Source organism: Planococcus citri, chromosome 3 (genome assembly GCF_950023065.1).
Source record: "Planococcus citri chromosome 3, ihPlaCitr1.1, whole genome shotgun sequence".
NCBI classification, from domain to species: Eukaryota; Metazoa; Arthropoda; class Insecta; order Hemiptera; family Pseudococcidae; genus Planococcus; species Planococcus citri.
In genome coordinates this window covers 1,289,792-1,310,200 of record NC_088679.1, presented here as the reverse complement: position 1 = coordinate 1,310,200, position 20,409 = coordinate 1,289,792, and the positions used below count along the sequence as shown (strand labels likewise).

The 20,409-nt window shown below is 35.1% G+C and overlaps 5 protein-coding genes across 10 annotated transcripts; 1 reads left to right on the top strand and 4 right to left on the bottom strand.

Moving 5' to 3' along the window:
• Nucleotides 1–145: 145 nt before the first annotated feature.
• Nucleotides 146–2,255, bottom strand: LOC135840402 (uncharacterized). The gene is made up of 4 exons (XM_065356925.1): nt 1,791–2,255; nt 1,454–1,541; nt 873–1,103; nt 146–785 (listed from the first exon to the last, which is right to left on the bottom strand). Exons 1-4 carry the CDS (start codon nt 2,018–2,020, stop codon nt 663–665), a joined length of 672 nt encoding a protein of 223 aa, XP_065212997.1. The 5' UTR covers nt 2,021–2,255; the 3' UTR covers nt 146–662.
• A 652-nt stretch (nt 2,256–2,907) lies between these two features.
• Rok (Rho kinase) lies at nt 2,908–12,197 on the bottom strand. Of its 3 annotated transcripts, none has more exons than XM_065354073.1 (28): nt 11,793–12,197; nt 11,154–11,277; nt 10,996–11,071; nt 10,824–10,924; nt 10,690–10,749; nt 10,466–10,601; nt 10,284–10,401; nt 10,125–10,209; nt 9,758–10,041; nt 9,586–9,677; nt 9,350–9,506; nt 9,220–9,262; nt 8,072–8,269; nt 7,842–8,000; nt 7,523–7,769; nt 7,203–7,439; nt 7,055–7,081; nt 6,622–6,782; nt 6,276–6,530; nt 5,917–6,186; nt 5,742–5,835; nt 5,410–5,627; nt 5,104–5,326; nt 4,864–5,023; nt 4,706–4,784; nt 4,393–4,609; nt 4,104–4,317; nt 2,908–4,033 (listed from the first exon to the last, which is right to left on the bottom strand). In XM_065354073.1, the coding sequence occupies exons 2-28, from the start codon at nt 11,250–11,252 to the stop codon at nt 3,820–3,822; spliced, it is 4,224 nt and encodes a 1,407-aa protein (XP_065210145.1). In that variant the 5' UTR covers nt 11,253–11,277; nt 11,793–12,197; the 3' UTR covers nt 2,908–3,819. The 3 variants fall into 3 exon arrangements, with proteins under 3 accessions (XP_065210145.1, XP_065210146.1, XP_065210147.1); XM_065354074.1 differs by having other exon boundaries at nt 2,908–4,021; XM_065354075.1 differs by lacking the exon at nt 7,055–7,081.
• A 610-nt stretch (nt 12,198–12,807) lies between these two features.
• Nucleotides 12,808–14,129, bottom strand: Ski6 (exosome complex component Ski6). Its single transcript, XM_065358460.1, has 4 exons — nt 13,779–14,129; nt 13,501–13,707; nt 13,213–13,422; nt 12,808–13,135 (listed from the first exon to the last, which is right to left on the bottom strand). Exons 1-4 carry the CDS (start codon nt 13,938–13,940, stop codon nt 12,968–12,970), a joined length of 747 nt encoding a protein of 248 aa, XP_065214532.1. The 5' UTR covers nt 13,941–14,129; the 3' UTR covers nt 12,808–12,967.
• A 233-nt stretch (nt 14,130–14,362) lies between these two features.
• LOC135841487 (serine/arginine-rich splicing factor 2-like) lies at nt 14,363–17,449 on the top strand. Of its 4 annotated transcripts, none has more exons than XR_010557929.1 (6): nt 14,363–14,472; nt 14,559–14,749; nt 14,825–14,971; nt 15,048–15,232; nt 15,307–15,371; nt 15,901–17,449. XR_010557929.1 is itself a non-coding variant. In XM_065358463.1 (5 exons), the coding sequence occupies exons 2-4, from the start codon at nt 14,562–14,564 to the stop codon at nt 15,196–15,198; spliced, it is 486 nt and encodes a 161-aa protein (XP_065214535.1). In that variant the 5' UTR covers nt 14,363–14,472; nt 14,559–14,561; the 3' UTR covers nt 15,199–15,232; nt 15,307–15,697. The 4 variants fall into 4 exon arrangements, 2 of the variants coding, with proteins under 2 accessions (XP_065214535.1, XP_065214534.1); XR_010557928.1 differs by having other exon boundaries at nt 15,303–15,371; XM_065358463.1 differs by lacking the exon at nt 15,901–17,449 and having other exon boundaries at nt 15,307–15,697.
• On the bottom strand, nt 16,877–18,999 carry LOC135841486 (deubiquitinase DESI2). The gene is made up of 7 exons (XM_065358461.1): nt 18,842–18,999; nt 18,531–18,654; nt 18,155–18,267; nt 17,886–17,958; nt 17,721–17,814; nt 17,499–17,640; nt 16,877–17,346 (listed from the first exon to the last, which is right to left on the bottom strand). Exons 2-7 carry the CDS (start codon nt 18,556–18,558, stop codon nt 17,185–17,187), a joined length of 612 nt encoding a protein of 203 aa, XP_065214533.1. The 5' UTR covers nt 18,559–18,654; nt 18,842–18,999; the 3' UTR covers nt 16,877–17,184.
• Nucleotides 19,000–20,409: the final 1,410 nt, after the last annotated feature.

The window sequence follows — 20,409 nt, the reverse complement described above, 5'->3', positions numbered from 1 at the left end:
TTATTTGATATGCTGTATAATGAATTGCCTATACTCGCATCGAAGGCGCAGCCAAAAAATCGCGAGTATGGTTCAGTTCCTTTTCATGTTACAATTATTTTTCAGCAAGAAGTACCTACCTGTAACTTTCAATCAAACAAAGTAATCAGATTAATTTGCATATCGCCCAGCAAAGAGTTTATTTACAAAAATAGCGAGTATAAAAATTGGCAAAATCAAAATAAGCAAGGTACATACTTATATGTTTAATTACGTCCTGTAATATTTGCCCATGGTTAATTGAAGATTCTAAGGTAAGTATGTAAGTATACCACATTAAATATTATATTAGGTTCATTTAAATCAAAATAATTATCATTGGTCTGCTGTTAAAATTATAATACTGCTATCGTAGTCGCAGACGTATTTCTCTTACACGAAACTCGTGTTTCGTTGGCAAAAACTTATGAATAATGTTTAAGAGTAGGTATATGCATTTCAGATTAGGAGAGCCTCATTTAAAACTATAAAGATATCATTTATTTTGAGAAAAATAAGAATGTGTTAATAAGTATGTTTGGTAAAAGTTTATGCGATGAACGACGGACGCTTTATTCTCGCTGAATAGTTTAAAATAAGAAATAGGTAAATTGGGTATAGGTAGTTCGACTCTATGGTGCGACTTAATGTACTTCCAAAAGTGTATCAACTTCGCGTTGAATATTTTCTCTAGCCAAATCTTCGTACTTGTCTCTGAATTCTTTGGTTGCGTATATATTTGGTATGAGTAGGAAACTTTGTAAAACCTGTAAATAGACAATCATTACGAATAAAATGAAATGAAAAAAAAAACGATGTAGAACAAATAAAAGTACGATGAAAGAAATATTCACCTTAAGTCGTAGATTTTTGTAAAACTCGTCGGAGAGAAAAGCGTATTCTTCTCTTACACGTTTAGTATATAGATTGTATTCGTCAGCAGGAGCTCCCAATACTGCCATATCGATGTCTAAAAAATAATGCTTATCTTCGTTACCGTACAAATTATTTGCCATGTGTTCTTCGGTTATATTGGTTCCAGTAGCTTCTAATAAACGTTCTACGTTTTCACATAAATCCAAATTCTGTTTGATAGAAAATTTTTGCGTTAAAAATGTCATCGAGAATCGTAGAAATTCAAATTAACGTGAGTATTGTAATCATTCCTGCACCTACTCAACTTCCATCAGAGAGTAATGGTTCGTCAAAAATCTGCAACTCGATGCACTCCAACTCAGATTTTGTTGTGATTTTTTTCAGATTATTTACCTACCAAGTCAAAATCTGCTGCAGTAAGCGTTTTTTTTTTTTTTTTTTTTTTTTTTTGCAAAATTGGGATACAGTATTTGTTATGCTTGGTGAGTTGGTGCAGGAGTATCGAAGTAAGTATTTGAAACATCTCATAAAATATAGGTAATATGAAAAAATTTCTTACTTGATCATATCCCATTTCTGAGGCAAATTTTTTGAATTCTTCGATATTAATTTCGTGAGACGTCGATGCTTTAGGATTGTATTCGAAACTGAAATTTAATCATAATCGGACAATTAAGTACAGGTACCTACGTAGGGTACTTTTGTTCATTCGTAAGATATGTATTAATTCGTAAGAAATAAAGCACTTTCACGAAAGTACACATCGCTCCCAATTAGGCATCGTTCAAAAAATAAACTTTCGAAAAAAACACTCGAATATAACTCCACATAATAAATTAACTCCAACAAAACTTGGCGTTTTATAAATACATATTAATAATACAAATTGTACTCACTATTGAAAATATAAAGCCAGAACGAACGCAGTTCTGTCTTTTATTTTAGTTTGAACTTCGATAAAATGCTGCAGCTTGGTCTCCAAATGATGCAAATTATGATATTTTCTCGCTTGACCGTTATATTGAGCGACTATTTTGGCGTACCATTCTTCAGCTATTCGAGCTGAACCGCGACTTTCAACGTTATCTTTCCATACTTTATCCACTAACGTTAACGAGGTCTCCATGGTAATTGGGTAAAAATCAAATTGATTAATAAAGCATTATAATTATAACAAATAAGGTTGCTCACTGCACAGGTTTCACAACACAAACCAGTACACGAATAAATAAATTAAAAATATGATTGCAAATGCACGATGGGGTGAACGGATTATAGTTTTGAATGTGTATTACATGGTGGTATACTTTTCGTTTCGTCTATGTAGTATTTTTCACCAACTCGAGGGGTGGTACGTTGATCGATACTTGCAAAGTTGGTATTGCGAACCACCAACCCAACATGCTGCTGCTCGTTGATGCTTTTATAAAGTTGTACTCCCTCAATTCAGTTCAACTCTCGTTAGATGGGCTGGAGCTTGTGTGTGAAATGTTGACATTAATTTTCAAAGTTCGAACAGTAGTCGTCAGTAGGTCAGGCAAATAATGAAATAATTTTTAAATACTGTATGAGAGTGCTTCGAAGGTTTTAAATAAATGCTTTTTTTTTGACATTAAAAAACGGATACTTGATAGGTATCGAATATCAACGGAATTTTTCGATCATTCGTGAGAAAAATAGTTATATAACGTGTTGATGTCGTAGAAAATCAACAAATGACAAGAACAACGCCAGTCACATTAGAAGAACAAAACTTGAAATGATCTTATATTAGTACCTACTGAATTAGATTGAGAAATCTACCTGTACAAAATATGTTTTTTCAATAAAAAAAACTAAAAAATTAGTAAAGCGTCGCCAAATAGGTAAATTTTATTTTTTCAACACAATTAATTCTTTCCATCCATCGAGTTCGACATCTTTATTTGCGAAATAACTTCGTCTAATATTTCGAATGGAGTAAAAAAATTCAAGTAGGCGCATCGAAAACAACACCAAATAAAAAAGAAACTGTTCAAAAAAAATCGTATAATACAATAAATAAGATTATAAATAAAATAATGCGAAATCAAATTGATAAAAACATAATATCTCACAGTTTAAAAAAGTACGTACAATTATTTATTAAATAACAGGTAAAATGTTGAATCACATCGTACATGTAGCATTATTACATGTATGTAATGTATATTTATATACGTAGTCGACGAGACGGTATCACAAGAAAGGAGGGGACAGGACGAAAGAAAGAAAGAAATAATGCACACTTCAACTTTGCAGTCATAAATCGGAGATGGTCTTTTTCAAAAAAAAAAAAAAAAAAAAAAAAAAAATACGTAGCTGCCGCGAAAAATTTTCAAGCTCAGATGACATCAAGCATCCAATAATATCATTGTGTGTAACTCGGTACACGAAAAAATAATACACGTACGCGTAATATATCACATGAAAAATACACTAATTAGTGAAGAAAGAACGCGAGAAAAAAAAACGAAACAACAGAATTTAACGAGAATAATAACATACATAATGCACACATACGCGTACTTATGTAATGAGAAAAAAAATGAGCACGAGCTGCGTGACTATTATACGATGATAAAATGAATTCACATTTAGGTATACTATAAGTACGAGTACATACAAACAATACAATAGGTATAAATGGTAAAAGTAGCGGGTAAAAAGATTAATATTTTATGATTTTTTTCTTAGGGTTAAAGAGAGACAAAAAAAAAAAATTGGGCGCGAGAAAGGGAGGAGAAATACACGAGGACAGTATACAACAAACGTTGATGTACGTTCAATACATACGCATACGATATATGTATGTACAAAGAAGAAAAAAAAATTCTGCATAAAAATTTAAATAACTGGACTAGCGTAATACCATAAATCTTATCGATTGACTGCCAATATCGCGAATCATTTTGATACAGGAACATTTACGGCGCTATTCGATGATGAAATGCATGATGACGATGATACCGAAGATGACGACGACGACGACGACGAACCCACATTAGGCGGTAACGTGGCGCATTTTTGATGTACACTGTTGACCGATGACATATTCATTCCGGCTCCAGCCGCGTTGCTCGAATTTATTTTCATCGAACAAATTCGTCTAGTTGTCTCCCTGAAGGAGAAATACGTAGGTACATTTACGTTGAATTTTTCACACGTTATCAAATACTGTCGGTATTTACCTGGGAGATCCTCGATCGGCACCGCCGGATTTCGCTTTATATCCGCATTTTTGTATTTTTTTACTCAATCTTTGAACCCATACTTTTTGATCATCGGTGGTATTTGCCAACAGGAGCAATTCTTTAGCGAAATTTGGATCGTAATGCAACTTACAAGGTGCAATAGCGTCTTCTTTCTTCTCTAAATGCTCTTTATGTACTTTAATTCGACAACCTACAAGCAGAGCCGGAAAAACCATTCAGAAAACCGATGCGAAACTCGCGTAAAAAATAACTTTACTCGACTTACGTCGGCATTCGAGCGCCGATGGTGGTCTAAACATATGCCACAATGGCTTAGGGCAAATTTCGCAATTCGTTGGCATATGATAAGAAATCTGCACGAACTCGTGACCCTTTAACGAAGTTGTTCCGGGTTTTTCGTCTTTATCCGATAATCGTAAAGACGAAGTATCGGTGACATTCTCGTCTGGACGCCTGGCTTCACCTTCACCAGCGTACAGCAACTATAATATTACGCGAAACAAAACAAAACAAAAACATTAGATAAAATGTTGAAATTTGGAGTACTTCAATCAGTCGAGTGATTCTTGGTAAATTACCTGAAAAATCCGAGGAATGTCTCTAGCGTCTGCTCTGATCACATCACCCTGAGTAACCGAACGTACATGAAATACTTTTCTGCGAACGGACAAACAAAAATATAATTAGTGTACGGAACGGGAAAACTTGGTTTTTAGGTTTGAAATATTCCACCAACTTTAAATCTAAAATTAACGCCGGATCTGTGTTTTGTTTATCACTTTCCGAATTATAAAATATAATTTTTTTCGACGACACAACGACGTATTGCTTTTTCCATCCGTGACGACGAATATTCTGCTTGTTTGGAATCGACAACCAACCTTCTAATCTATAATCTAAAACGAGGAGAAAAAAATTAATCGGGAGATTGACGAGAAATGGAAACCGAACACAACGAAGTTGATTCGAAGCAAACCTTGAGAATTATGTTCGTCGTTTTCATTATCTGCGCTACTAAGCGAAGCGGTTTCGCTACCAAAAATGGTTAGTTTCTGTTGCATTTGTTCGATTTCCGAATCTTTCGAATCTAATTCCATTTGAAGACGTATTTTAGAGCTATTCTCTTCCATTAATTGAGATTGCAATTCTTGGATTTCTTTTTGATGTTTGTTGACCATCTGATTATATTTATCACGTTCCTATAAAAATTTCGCGACAAAATAAAGAAATATTCGTCTAACAGTAAATCACAAACACGACCAAAATTATTCGTAATAATCACCTGAGTGAGTTCCAATTGCAGCTTACGGCACTCCTTTTCTTTTTTTCTCAAATCAGTCGACGATACTTTCTTATTTTTACCGAGGGGATGATTCATGTCTTTACGATTCATGATTTCGGCTAATTTATTCACAGCTTGAGCTTTGAGAAGCTGTTCTTGTTTCAGTTGTTTTTGTACTTTCTCTAGTTCTTCGGCGAGTGAATTGATTTTGTAAGCTTCTGCAAATTGTAAAATAAAATAACGATACAAAAGAGGAATTAGGTAATTTAATCGATGGAAACGACGAATATCGAACAATAACCGCGAATCTTTTAAACACTCGGCGTACGTACCTTGTTCCAAGACACGCATTTGATAGCTAGTATCTTCCTTCTCTTTTTTCAACTGTTCTACCATTTTTCTCAAATCGGTTTCGCGTTCCTTCATCTAAAAACCCAAATAAAACGTGTAATTTCCTTACATTTTTTTGTTCACGCACCAGTCGCAAATATCGATGAAAAAAATTACCGAAAGCAGAGACGATTCCTTGGCTGACAAATCGCTTCTATGTTTACTAATAATATCCTTCATTTCTAACTCCTTGATGGTTTTCTCTTTTTCTAGATCGGTGACCGTTTCTTCGGCGATCGATCTAGCCAACGCTTCGCTATCGGCTCGAGCCACTGCGATTTGCACCTGCTGCGTGAGTGAATTTCTTTCCTCTTCTAATTCGTTGACTAATTTACTGCGGTCTTCTAGTTCTTCTTTTAAATCGGTCACTTGACTTTTATATAAAGTCTAAAAATTGTAACGAATTCGTCGTGTTTTAGTTGAGGCTTCTGTGTCAAAATCAGGTAAACATACGTACTACTGTAATAACAACTCACCGAGAAATACTGCTCGGCTTCTAATTGCTCTTGCAATTCTTTCAGCTGCAATTCGTCGACTGAATGTTGAGCTCGTAACCGCTGCAATTCCTCCTCTATTAATTTTTTTGCTTTATATAGAGCGGATAAATCTCCGCTGATTTGCTCGATTTTAGATTTTTGTTGCGAACATTCTGTCATCAATAAACTCAGTTCGGATTGTAAACACGATTTTTTGCCTATTTCTTGTTCGATTTGAATTTGTAACGCTTTACTCTGAGAAAAAATAACGAATAATACAAAAAATATTAAATATTATTCTTTTTATAAATTTAAAGAAAGGAAAAAAAAGGAATATATCGCATACTTTGTCGACTTCTTGTCGGTGTTCGCCCTCTAGTTTCTGCAGTCGTTGTTGTATTTGACGATAATCAACCGAAAGCATTGACATTTGTCGTTCTTTTTCTTGACTAGCCATTTCCGCTTTCTGTCTAGCATTTTTTTCTTCATTCAGCTTCGTTTGAAGAGCTAAAATAATAAATCGAGTACTTCAATTACATTGTACAATGCAGATGGGAAAACGTCGATACGAGAGGGAAAAACGAAGAAAAATAAACGAAAGAAAACTATATCTTCGATAAAAGCGTACATTTCACATTTAACAAAACGAATTCGCGTTTTAAGTACGAATTAATTAAGATTAGTGTATCGTGTTTCCGTCGCGTTGAATAGCATAGCACGAGTGCCTAAGACCGATGTGCAAGTTTGCGGTTTGTACTACACTCCGGTACATTACCAACCTTCGAGAAACTGCTCCAAACATAGTACTGTGGCGGCCGCGTGCAAATACATTATTTCCCAAAGTCAATATAACATAAGACTACTACTACTAGTCGAAGAATTACACGTAATATGATGATGAATATAGCAGCGTAAACGATCGCTCACCTTTGACTACTTCGACGTTGGCTTCTTCTTTGCCAACGATACGACTTTTTTCGTTGCTTTCTCGCGACCTTATTTCTTGCTGGTAGCGATTCTGTACGGCTTTCAATTCTAGAGCCAAAGACGCGCATTCTTTTTCCAATTGCGATATACGTTCGGCCAATTGTCTATTATCTTCGGAAAGCTTCTTTTCGCGAGCCGCTCCGCGTTCCAATTCCATATGGCAAGACTGGATACGATCTACGAAGATACGGATGCTCGCATTAGATCAACTTATTTCATCGCCGCTACATCAGTTCGCGCACAAAAACGGCGAAACTTACCTTCCAGTTCAACATGACGACGCGATAAGTGCGAATGCGAAGTACGCTCTTGCGAAAGCAGATTCTGCAACGTACTCACTTCTTCTTCCAATTTAGTACGTTGGGCTTGTAAACCGGGCATGGCTTGACGCAATTCGGCGGCCAGTTGTTCGTTGGCTACTTTGGCCATCGTTACTTCAGTAACTTGTTTACGTAATCTGGCACTAGTTTCGCCTTCGGTTTTCAATTTTTCTTGCAACTCTGATAACTGCGGCGGTCAAGATGGGTTAGTTTATTTTTCGCATTTTCTCGAAACGAAAAATGATAACGTAATATTTACTTGTTTTTCCAACATATTGATTTTATCGTTGACTTGTTGATTATTCGACAACTCCCTAGTTCGTTTATTCTGCTCGTCTTCTAATTTACGGCGCGTTTCGGCCAACTGAGTTTCTAGCTTGCGACGCGATTCGGTTTCGTTTTCCATCTTACGATGCGACTAGAAAAAAATTCAACAAAATTAGCGTCGATGCTTCGCGAATAATTTTGGTCATCATTCCGAATACTTACTTCTTTTAAATCGTGTTTCAGTATAGCTAATGATTTTTCTAAATTCGTTGTTTCTTCGGTGATAGATCTTTCGCGTAAAACCATTGTGTCCAATTGGTCAGTCAGTGTTCTCTGTCTCTGTAATAATTCTTCTACTTGACGCGTCTTCTCTTCCATCTGTTGTCTCAGACTATCTATGTTATCATACAACTGCATTTCCTGGGCAAAGATAAATCAATTCGAATTTAATTTACAACGGTGATTGCAAAGAACAGTATTAGAACTCGAAGAAACGTTGGTGAAAAATTTTCAAATGCCTGACGAGCGATATAAAGAAAGTTGGACGGTTTCATTCGAAAAAAATTTCATGTATTTCGGATCTTCAATCCGCTTGTTTTCTGTTTACAAAAGAATCTCTCGAAATGTTTGATTCTGATTTGAAAGGAATCAAGATTTTTGGAAAGACCGTAGTTTGAAATCCCCGTATCCAAAAATTCAGCTGAGCAAATTGATTTCTCGATTTTTGACGAATTTTTTGAAAGACTTCAAAATCAACAATTTTTTAAGATTTATATGCATTTTTTTCTCGACATATTTCTTCAGTAAAAATGATGAAAATAAACTAGTTCTGAAACTAATATCAACCTCCACTCCCCTCCATGGCCAGCCGAAATATTGGGTGTGTGGATTTCAGACCATGCTCTTTCTAAGAACCACGGTTCTGTTTAAATGGGAGGCTGGCGTAGCACCTTCAAAGGTTTCCTTATTTGTGGCTACAATTCAATTAAACCGTACATAAAATACAAAAATAAAAAGACGACGAGACAACGCTAACTGCTAACTAATCAGTAAAATTATTATAAAATTTTGAAAATTTCTAAAAAAGTTATTTATAAATCTATTCCAAAATTTCGTCTAATCAAAAGATACACGATTACATCGCCCAAGACTTTCCAAACACGAGGAAAAAAGAACAAAAAAAAAAAAAATGCCATCAATAAACTCGGGATTCTGATCGGTTGGATTTTCATTTCAAAAAGCATAACTTACATGGTCCACCTTTTCCATTATCGAACAAACAAAACAACATGGAACAAAACAAAAAAAAACACATTTGTCTAGTACTCTACCATTGTTAGTTAGAAATTGTCACGAATAAGAATACTTACCATATCGCCAACTGATGGTTCACTACTGTACTGGCTCAGCAATCTGTAAATGAGACAGGTAAAAGAGAAATTACCACGAAATAATCACGACGACGCGCAGTTTCATCATAACACATCGGTGTTTACTCACTGATAATCTTTAGAATAAGTGAATCCAATAAATGGTAAATGATTTCCAGCGAAAGCTCTAGGAACTGGGAAATTTTCTTCGGAAGCTTCGTTTTCAACATCGTCGAAATTTGATGTATCATCGTCACTCCTCAATTCTGGCGTCACAGGAGGTGCGCCTAAATCAGATCAAACGTATTGAATGGTAGCTCACATCCCTAACAGGGAACCGAACTCCAAAGGGTAAGTATATCTTACTTTCGCGTAAATTATCAAAAGTCCATTGATCATTTCTAAAAAACGGATGCGCTTTGATTTCATCGACGCCGTTTCTTCCCAGTCGGACGGATCTAAAATATTTTCAAAACGAACGCGTCGATTATGGAAAAAGTTTTTGTACCTAAAATAATGACTGTATGAAAGTACGCACTTATCAGTCAAGAAAGCGCATATCAAATCCTTGGCTTCGGTGCTTATTTCGATGTCGGTAGGAAAACTCAAGGTATTTTGATGATCCATAATCTTACTATAAGTGCCGACCAACGAATCGGCGTAGAAAGGAGTATCTCCGACCAGCATTTCGTACAAAAATACTCCTACGGACCACCAATCACATTCTCTACCGTATACACCTTCACCTCCTTGAGATTGAAGAACTTCGGGTGAAATGTAATCCGGTGTACCAACGGCTGTGTCCGACCTTACTAACCCATCCTACGGAATAATAAAAAACCATATTTTACTTATCGCCTCGATTTCCAATAAACGTAAAAATGAAGAATGCGAAACCAACTAACCGAATTCATACGCATACAAGTGCCGAAATCTGCCAGTTTCAAATGCCCATCTCTATCCAACAACATGTTATCAGGTTTCACGTCCCTAAGGGTAGATATAGAAAGTACATTAGCAAACATTCGACGCAGATAGATGTTTTAGAGAAAGTGATAATCGACCTGTGCACAAATCCCATCGAATGAATGGCATCCAAAGCAAGTACAACTTCTGCGCAATAAAACTTAGCCCATCGTTCTGGCACTTCGTAGGAAGACATTAAATTAACTAAATCGCCACCTGAGAACAACAAACGTGTTTAAATATTCGCTTCGTAATTATTCGGAGAACTCGCTATATTTACCAGGCATATAATCCATGACCATATACAAATATTTGGCATCTTGAAATGAAAAATGCAACTGAACAATCCATTCGGAATTCGCATGCGCCATGATATCTCTTTCTTCCCAAAAAAATGCCGAATCCGAACGTTTTATCTGCAATTAGAATTTACACATAGGAACATATAGTTTTTCTTTGTTTAGCACAATATGGTAAATTTGATTCCAAAATTATTCAGCTCACCATTTCAAATTTGCTGAGAAGTTTCATGGCATACACTTGTCTGGTAACATTGTGTCTAACCTAGAAAATGGTAGGCGATTGTTTAGAGTACGCGAGCAGAAATATTATTCAGATGAAGTACACGAATAACATACCAACTGAACTTCGCCGAATGCCCCTCTGCCGATAACTTTGATCAGAGTGAAATCATCCGGTTTCATACGCAAGCTATGTATTTCTCTAGCGAGTGTATTATCTGAAATACGTACAACGAATTAGCGATTCGAACAAAATAGAAATTCGTCAACTTATAGATAATATACTCACATCGATTCAAATAAGCTTCTATATTTCGCAAATTTTTAATCGAATCGCAATCCGCAACCAACGCCTGAACTGTGTCCTGGTAAGCAGAAGAATCATATTAATTACATGGTCGACTAATGCATACACAAGAGAACGAGCGCAAAGCTTGGTTTATTTACCAGTAGGCAATCGACGTTGGATACGCTTTTCTTGTCCAACATTCTCTCCTCCAGTCGACGTAGTCTGCTCCTTCGATCTTCATCGTGTATGTTATCCATTTCATTCCTTTAAAAACTAAAATAGCTGAAACCAAAAAAAAAATCGCGGTGAAATTTCAAGTATCGAAAAATGGACAATTTGAATAATGTTTCACTAAAAATGTATGTTGTCGTTTCAAAGGTGATTCTTACGACTACGAAACAAGGCTCGAATAAGATTGAAAAATGTTTGAAAACTATTTTCATTACTTCACGATTCATCACATGTCACACAAAAACGCTTCATCGATCGTATACACTCAAACTGGGAATTAACTCAACGCAAAGCTACTTCGAAGCGTTATACAGAAATAATCTTCAGAAAATCTTTCCAGTAGAATACTAGGGAGCAATATAACAAAATTTTCAAAATCTTAAATGACACTTAGGTATGCAGCAGTTAGCGGCTGCCAAGCTAACGGTGGAAAAGTCTTCTGCAATTAATGCTCATGCACTTTCTTGGCAAGATGTTAAAGAAGGGTTAGTAAATTGGAAATAAACCTGAAAGAACCATTAAATGAGATTAATTCATACAACAATGAAACTTATGTAGCTACGAACCTGATCAAATGAATCGCCGATCACTCGATTGTGCACATACAATAAACCACGCAGCAGATAACGTTATCAAAAGAAATGATTTGAGTAATAAAAGTAGGACATTTTGTCAGTAAAGGTATGAGAATTTATAAGTAATTTTTTCCAAGTTCTAGCTAGTAGTCAGTATTTTGAACTTTACTAGTGATTACAAACCGAGAACTGAACATAGAAACAACCGTCATTCGCGTCGCACTCACACAGCGTTCGGCATTGCCCATTGTTTTATTACATTACACTAACAATTATGTTTCGCATTACATTATTTTTCATTTTTAAACTCGAATAATTTTTAATTTTAATAAAATTATATGATGCACACTTCACTCAAATCACGATTGTACCATTTTTGTTTTATGAAGAAGAATGAAGATAGATGAATGTGAAATGAAAGGGCTGTAAATATTCAATTTGGGTACTGGTTCCGGTTTCAGGTTTCGTTTCGTTCGTGCCATGAAACAAGGGTTCCGTCCGTCCGGATGATCCGTTTCGTTCCTTCCTCGGTGCGTTTGCAGCACGTACCAGAAACCAAAACTAATGATGATTTTTGGCGATTCTGTTCTTGGATTGGGGGAGGAGGCGAGAGAAAAAATTAATTATAAATTCATTCAATTAAATTAAATAAATACGATGCAAAAAACGCTTAAACCACACAAAAAAGCATTTGAATTTTTAAATCATGGAAAATAACTAAAATGTGTTGGGAGCCGGAGGTATTCAAAATTTTAAAAACGTATTTTTTTAAAATTGAAAATATTAAAAATAATCTAAAAAATCACTCCAAAAGGATTGAAGGTAGGCAGAGGCATCCTCGAGCTTTTGCCGGTGATTTTCATTTTTCTTTATCTTTATTCTTTACCATACCTTTACCTACTGAATTATCAGTCCCTGTCAGAAACACATAAATCGATTCCAATTTCCAACGCAGGACGCGAAATTCAGTCTCATGTAAGCGAAGCATGAAAATGGAAATTAATAATTAATGATCGACAAAGGCTTTATTGAAAAATTCGAGAAATCATAAATATAATACAACGTACATAACAAAATCGATACAAAAATTACTTGCATAATTTTCACCAGGAACATGGAGAAAAATTTTAAAAATCATCACGGAGGAGGGAAGGACTTGAAAACGATTAAAACTCCAATTTTCCCCAACCGGAAACGGTTCCTACATCTGTTAAATGAGTTTTGATAGCATCATCTAAAATTTTATAAATTTGTTGACACCCATTCATTGCTTCATTCAAAACTTTAGGAAGATGATCGATGTGGAATTTTTGAGACATTTCAAGAACAGTAATCTAGGTAAACAAAAATACTAATCATTAGTCAAAAATTTAGAATTAAAGGAAAAAATTTGAATAACTACGATATTTACTTGGCCAGATAAAGGAAGTGCAGCTATCGTTAAATTAGATCCTCCCATTGTTTCTTCTAAATGGCTGACATCGATCAAAGGAACATCACCATTTCCTAAACTTGAACTGCAAGCTATTACATATTCTTTTAACGGAATTCCGGCATCAATTAAAGCCAAAGTAGCAGCGTTTACACACGTACAGTAATTACTTCCATCTGCTTGTAATACCTACGAAAATTCGCAATTTATTTCAATTTTAAAACAGAAAACAATAGGGGAAAGTTCATATAGTATTGTAGAACATACTTCCAAGAAAATGTCGATCTGAGAAAAAGGATACAGTTCGGTTTTAATACTAGCTTGTAATGCTTGTTTCAAATGAAGAGTCATCTCAGTTGATTTTATATCACCGCGCGGTCTTTTTTTTCTTTCACCAGTACTAAATGTTGCCATGCTGTATTGACAATTCACTATCGCTGATTCGTGCGAACCTTTGGAACGGCTTCCTCGAATCTAGAACCATCATTTCTAAGTAATTATCACGACCATATTTTTTGAACATAAACAGAGAACAATCCTTTTACCTGGTGAGGACCGTAGACTGCTGCGAGCACTTTCGTATTCCCTTGTTCTAAATACGCGCTACCTTCTGGTTGACTGAAAACACCCAATTTACATCGAATTTTTCTCAATTCGTGAGGTTTCCTACCGTCAGCTCTGAGACCTTGATCCGATATCAAATCCATTTCGATAAAATTGAAAATTATTAAATGTTATGAAATTATTATGAGCTGGATTAAATCGTTACAACCGCACATTTCAAAATCATCAAAATCATTTCAGATTTCACTCATAATATTGAAAAAATCAGTTGAACGAAATCGAAATAAGGAATATTTTATCACGCCGCATTGTTGATGTTGAGGAAATTTAAAAAAAAAATAAAATTCTGATAAGAAAATACGGTTTCTGAATACGTTCCGGCTAGTTCCGGCCAATCCGGCTAGTAATTATTTGGTTTCGGACTTCCGGGGAGTAGTCACGTCTAGGCACGTCATGACGTACGTACACGTTTCTTTTCTGTTCTCAATTTCGTTTCCGTTTCGGGTTTTGAAAAATAAAATGCTGTGATTTTAACTGTGAGCATGACGCATGTGATGAATTGAGTCTGTGACCGGTAAATCTGAAGAAGTGAAGTTGTGAAGTGAAGTGATAACTTTTTAACTTTTTAGTTTCTTAAAATTTTTAATTTTCTGTTGAAATATCATTCGGAAACTCGTGAGTAGTGTTCATTTTTGAAATTTTATTTCTTTCATTTTTCCTATTGCAACGTTGTTTAAAAAGTTGTATTTCATTGTTTCAAGAAAATGAGTCGTGGAAGTCGTGCTCCGCCACCAAGGATTGAAAACATGATTTCTTTGAAGGTTGATAACCTCACTTATCGCACTACTTCTGAGGATTTGAGACGTGTTTTTGAAAGATGCGGTGAAGTAGGCGATATCTATATTCCTCGTGATAGATTCACTCATGAAAGTCGAGGATTTGCGTTCGTGAGGTAATAGAATTTTCATCAGTAATTTCCTCAATAAATTGTATTCGTACGACAAACTTTTCTGTCCTCAATTTCCAGGTTCTATGACAAGAAAGATGCCGAAGATGCGTTGGATGCTATGGATGGTAGAATGATGGACGGCAGGGAATTAAGGGTGCAGATGGCACGTTATGGACGTCCCGCTCCAACGAGACATGGTGGCAGAAGCAACTATAGACGTCGGAGGTAACATTTAGCATTGCATTGCACATTAGCTGGTTGTAACTGCCACTTTTCTTATAAAATATGTTTCAATTTACAGTTACGGACGATCCCAACGTTCGTATTCTCGATCCAGATCGAGGTCTCGTTCTCGTAAGCGTTCGTACAGCCGATCAAAATCACGTTCTCCGAGGTCAAGAAGTAGAAGTCCACCCCGGAAATATTCGCGATCGCGCTCCAAGACTCCATAATTTTCAGCTACTAATACGTGTTCTTTTCTCCTGGGTTAGAATGGAGGTTTCATTTTTGTTCTAGTTTATTTGTAAATTTCGCTTGACTATTTATTGTGTTCTAGGAAGCTGTTCGTTGTCTTTGTTGTGTTACATTCGTTGTACAAAATCTATGCAATCCATTCGTCGATAAGGTATACCTACAATGTATTCTGCGTAGTTACAGTTTTTGAATTTTACAGATTTTATACCCATATCTGCTCATAATGACTCGATTTTGTTGTAAATTCCATTTCATAATCGAAATTTACTGCTATTTCAATTGAATTTTTACCGACCACTGTCGCTTCTCTCATCAAACTGAAAATTTATCTCCAATCAAAATTTCGAGTCATGACAGTAGACTTTTTAATTTTTGGCGCATAATTATTTTTAGATTTTCATCAAATAGATAGATGTTGTTGTGATAAATCAGGATGTAAGCAGGCTATTAAAAATACACGTTCAATGGAAAAGTCTACTTAAGTGAGAATGACAGTCTTTTGATAAACTACATATATTTTTAGATTTTTTTGCGAATAAAATAATTTAGATGGTATAATTTGAATTATTATGAGAAAAGTTGATCATACGCTCTTTTTTTTGTAGTCAAGCTATTTGGTATTGTATTATTTGTATATTGTATCGTAAACTTGTAGTATTTTTTAATTTTATTAACCGCAGGGGGTGAATGCTGCTGCATTGCTGCCGTTGAACGCAGAGACTGCCATTTGCTGCTTAGCTGAATTTTTGTTTTTTGTTTATTTTTTTATTTTTATTTTTTTGAACAAAAATTACGAACGAGTGCAGGCTGAAAAATGGCCGTTTAGTACTCAGTAAGCAGAATATGCAGCCTTATAAAATGTAGCAGTGATGGAGAGTGTATTTTTGAAGTAGCGGTGTACCGGTAGCTCTGGAGTACGCGGGTCTTTTGTGTTAAAGTATGAAACTTAATCATGTATGTTTGATCGTAGGTTTTATATCTTTTTAAGTACCTACCTATTTACTTAGTCGTATTACATTTCACAACTTTATATGCAAAATCCATCACTACAAACTCATCGTGTGCGAAACGCAAAAAATAATTTGCTGATGCTAAGAAAGTTGCTAAACACCAATAAAGATACCTATTCAGTGATATCTTGCACCGCGGCTAAAAACGATGAGCTTTTGATGTATCATTGCATTTAAAGTTGATCGAGTAAAAAAATGCATTAGCTTCGCTCTACATGAAGTTCCAAAAAATTATTCGAGTTTATGTTCTTTTATCATAAAATTTCTAGCATTCGGCATCTCAACTAATTAATTATTGTCTAAACATAGGAGTGCTGTGAGCAGAAAGATGTGCTGATTATTTTTTTCTATCTGAGTCGGTGATTATTGTGTAGCTGTGCTAAACCTTTACGTGTAGCAGTATTATTTACATCTCAGCCGGATACCACCATCTTGTATCGTTTTCATTTGGTTAACGTCAGCGACACATTCATCTCTTGCCAGACAATTACTTACCTAAATTTGTGCCGCCGAATGTTTCCTACCATAATTTTGGTTAATTTTAAGTACTAATGAAAACGTTTGTGAATCGCATGATATCTTCTGATTACGAGTAAAATGTCACATGGTTTACTAATATTATTGTATCCGAATAATACATAATAAATGAGTTGATAAAATAATGAAAAATATATTTCGTTGATTTAATTAATATAAATGTTCTATAACAAACTGTAACTTAACATTAGAATTATAAAATTGAGAAAAATACGCGCAATGAACGAGTCTCATATATAGACTAAAAAAAAAAAAAGAAATCTTCAAAAAATAATAATAATAGAAAGCTGTATATACAAAAGATTTACAAAACGTATATAGGTACTTAATTACAGGTAGGTAAGCGAAAAATAATTCAATAATACATACAAACATTACTGTAACGTACACAGAGGAAAATGCGAAAATGTTCTTAGATTAAGACGTTCCGGATGATTCCGGTTTATGTTGATTAATGGACTGCTGTAAAGCTGATGGCGTAAACCAATCACGAGGCAAGCACCTCTGAAGAAATGGAACACAGGAACTGAAATAAGCTAATCTATTCACCCATGATGGTATTTCTTGTCCACTCAGTATCTAAGAACAAAGTTTATCAAGATTCATTTACGAAAAATCGTGCAATTCGTACATTATCGATATAATAACATACACGAATACATGAAATGAACGGACGAACGTTTTGAAAAGACACTAATTCCTAAGCAACGGACAATTAATATCAATAATACCTGCGTTAAAGCTCCGGAAAAATGATTACAGTTCTGATTCATCAAATGATATCGATCGCCTCTGTATTCTTTACCCAATTCGACTAATATTCTTTTCACATCTTCTTCGGCGAAATCAGTATAACCAATTAAAATAGTTTCTCTAAAAAAAGTAATAAACATTGCAAATTAGACCGTCCAGTAAACGTTTTAGGTTGTAATAGGTATCACCCTTATACATACCTAAACTGAAATTGCGCGCCAAGTTCGCAAACATCTTTAGGTGTGATTGAAAATATACCAGAACAGGGTAGAGGGTGTCCTCCATAAGCGTATTCTAAAAATCACAAGTAAACTTTTTACATTGCCTACATCGTGAATCATAAAATTAGCGAATTTGCCGCTTACCAACGCCGTAGACTTCAACACCGGAATGATAAACGCCTAATCCTATTGGTGTTGTATATTCGTTGATCCAATACTAGAAGAAAATCGAAAGAAAATTTGTTCATTACCGTATAGATAAGATATCGTGAGAGAGAAAAACGCAACATTAGCATCAATAATAAATGTATATACTATGTTGAGTGGAAATATTAATTCACGAGCAACTACTATTCCCGCATAATTTGTATCCTATGAATTTAATTATTAATTATTCTGAAAATGAAACTAACCATATCGTACACATTCAAATAAACAGGTTCTCGAGCCATTTCGCTGGTTGACAACAATAATTCTTCGCTTTCGCTCACGTTTCTCAAACAACTGGACAATTGAAGATTTATTCCTGAAAACATATGGATGTAAAACATGTGATTATTACATGAAATCAAAGTTGAATCACCACGTGTTGATGTTCAAAAACGAAACAAAAACGTGCTTTCAATTTCAACAGCGTAGTTAATCGCTCAAAGATATAATCGCATTTCCATTCTGTAAAAATCAATTCGTTCAAGAAAACCAAATGTGCGTTGCAGGAAGAAAGCAAAACGTCACGAAGAATGTACATAAAACTCAAGCAAAATCAATTTGTTCGCTGAAATCACTCACCTAATCTCTTGAAATTTGATGACCACATTCCATATAACACCTCAATCCATTCCGAACATGGTGTTTGCCATTTCGAATCAACTTTGAGTACAAAACGGATCAAGTTGAAAAAGCAATAGTACGACTATACATGAAAAATATGAAAAACAAGTTGAAAAAAAGTGACACGGATAACAACAGAGTAACTTCTAATATTAATTAAGCGAAATAAATAATCCAAAATTATCACGTTCGTAGAATCGTATCGGAGATATGATTTGAGAAGTATAAAATTGGATAAACAATCAAGTTGGTATTACATTCGTACTCACTAGTCACTGTATAAACAGATGAAAACAATTTTAACAATGAAAAATGAATTATTCAAGTTTTTCCTGTAATGAATTCTATCGTAATTAATAATTAAGAAGGACTCTTTTATCAATTATTATTAATCTTATTTATTTCCAGGTTTTTCGTTACCCGCACTTATCTCAAAAATACCTCGTCTCATCATCATCGATCGAATCAAAAATCGACTTCGATCGACACTTGTGACGTCGTTTCGTTCCGTTTTAGTTCCGTTCACCGTTCTTTCGTGAAACGTGACCGCGTGACGGTGTCTTTTCGGTTTCGTTTCGTTCTACGGTACGATCCTGATTTCTGTTTCTGTTTAGTTTCTGTTTCTGTAACTTCCATGAGCATGAGCAGTGTTTTGTTTTGTTTTTTTTTTCAATCCCACAGCGTATATGGATTCCTTACTTGGAAACTGGTCATGCTGAAAAATACGCCTTTCTGATTGGCTGTAGCAACCTGCTCAGCTGTTATCAGTCAGATTATCGAATATGAATTGTTTTCGGATTCCGCGTAAATTATAACAATAATCAAAATACAATAATAATTGAAATTTGGAAGACTTAACTTATCTTATATGGCTCATTTGAAAGAGAAATTCTAGAATTTGATGATGAATTAGAATTGGCGAATGTGTGCTACGTTCTGTCATCAAAATCTATGCAAGATAATATTATTGAAGTTTGGCTAAATGCATTTAGTGAATCAACACAAAACAAACGCAATGGAATACGTGAGATTCGCATCCTAAGCTGTAAGCAAAGCAACTTGTAAAATAAAATATGGTCAGTACTTCAAACTTCACACTAATTCAACTCAATACTTATCAATACTTATTTGCTATCAATCACACTACTTGCTTAGTGCATTATACATTGCACTTGAATAAGATGCGTTTATTTCACCTAAGTTGATAAATATGAAACTAAACGAGGTCTGTAAAAGAAATAAGAATGCTTCCTGCCAAGCTAGAATTATTCGTATATCGATTGAGAGTTGAGATGGATGAAGAATGATTGATTTATCGAGCCGCCGAAATCGTATAATTACGTTGTGTTTGCAATTTGCATTCCTTTTTCAATTTTCACAAAGAAAAACATCCTCTATTTGCCAATGTTTATATTTCAGATGACACATTTTTCATTATATGAATTATTTGCGTTTCACACTTCAGTCTTCACAGAAATGCGAGATGATAAAAATTAAAATTGATATTGATAAAATGATAAGGTGCAAATTACTAAGTGCTTAGAAAACGCCCACTGGCATTTTGGCCAATCATAGGGCTATATTTCTTAGCATGACCAGTTTCCAAGTAAGGAATCCATATACGCAATCCCACACTGATGTTGAATCCGTCAGATTATAGGGAAGGCGCCTCCATAAAAGCAACCTTATCGGTCTACGCAATACCACCTATAGTAAGGCCCGTAACACACTACTGCGATGCGATGCGATGCAACGTTTTCAAACGTCCCATCGCAATGTTAGTTGCATTGAAGTATATGGCGGACAACACACTATGAGATGCGATGCGATGGGACGT

Coding starts and splice junctions, on each gene's coding strand:
- LOC135841487 (XM_065358463.1), top strand. CDS start 14,562: ATGAGTCGTGGAAGTCGTGCTCCGCCACCAAGGATTGAAAACATGATT. Junction 14,750..14,824: donor CGAGGATTTGCGTTCGTGAG/GTAATAGAATTT, acceptor CTCAATTTCCAG/GTTCTATGACAAGAAAGATG. Junction 14,972..15,047: donor AGCAACTATAGACGTCGGAG/GTAACATTTAGC, acceptor TTCAATTTACAG/TTACGGACGATCCCAACGTT.
- LOC135840402 (XM_065356925.1), bottom strand. CDS start 2,020: ATGGAGACCTCGTTAACGTTAGTGGATAAAGTATGGAAAGATAACGTT. Junction 1,542..1,790: donor CTGGCTTTATATTTTCAATA/GTGAGTACAATT, acceptor ATTAAATTTCAG/TTTCGAATACAATCCTAAAG. Junction 786..872: donor ACAAAAATCTACGACTTAAG/GTGAATATTTCT, acceptor GTCTATTTACAG/GTTTTACAAAGTTTCCTACT.
- Rok (XM_065354073.1), bottom strand. CDS start 11,252: ATGGATAACATACACGATGAAGATCGAAGGAGCAGACTACGTCGACTG. Junction 10,925..10,995: donor AGAAGCTTATTTGAATCGAT/GTGAGTATATTA, acceptor TACGTATTTCAG/ATAATACACTCGCTAGAGAA. Junction 4,610..4,705: donor ACATTCCTCGGATTTTTCAG/GTAATTTACCAA, acceptor GTAATATTATAG/TTGCTGTACGCTGGTGAAGG.
- LOC135841486 (XM_065358461.1), bottom strand. CDS start 18,558: ATGTGGTCATCAAATTTCAAGAGATTAG. Junction 17,959..18,154: donor ATTTGAATGTGTACGATATG/GTTAGTTTCATT, acceptor ATTTTCTTCTAG/TATTGGATCAACGAATATAC. Junction 17,815..17,885: donor TGTTGAAGTCTACGGCGTTG/GTAAGCGGCAAA, acceptor TGTGATTTTTAG/AATACGCTTATGGAGGACAC.
- Ski6 (XM_065358460.1), bottom strand. CDS start 13,940: ATGGATTTGATATCGGATCAAGGTCTCAGAGCTGACGGTAGGAAACCT. Junction 13,708..13,778: donor CAGTCTACGGTCCTCACCAG/GTAAAAGGATTG, acceptor TGATGGTTCTAG/ATTCGAGGAAGCCGTTCCAA. Junction 13,136..13,212: donor CACTTCCTTTATCTGGCCAA/GTAAATATCGTA, acceptor TTGTTTACCTAG/ATTACTGTTCTTGAAATGTC.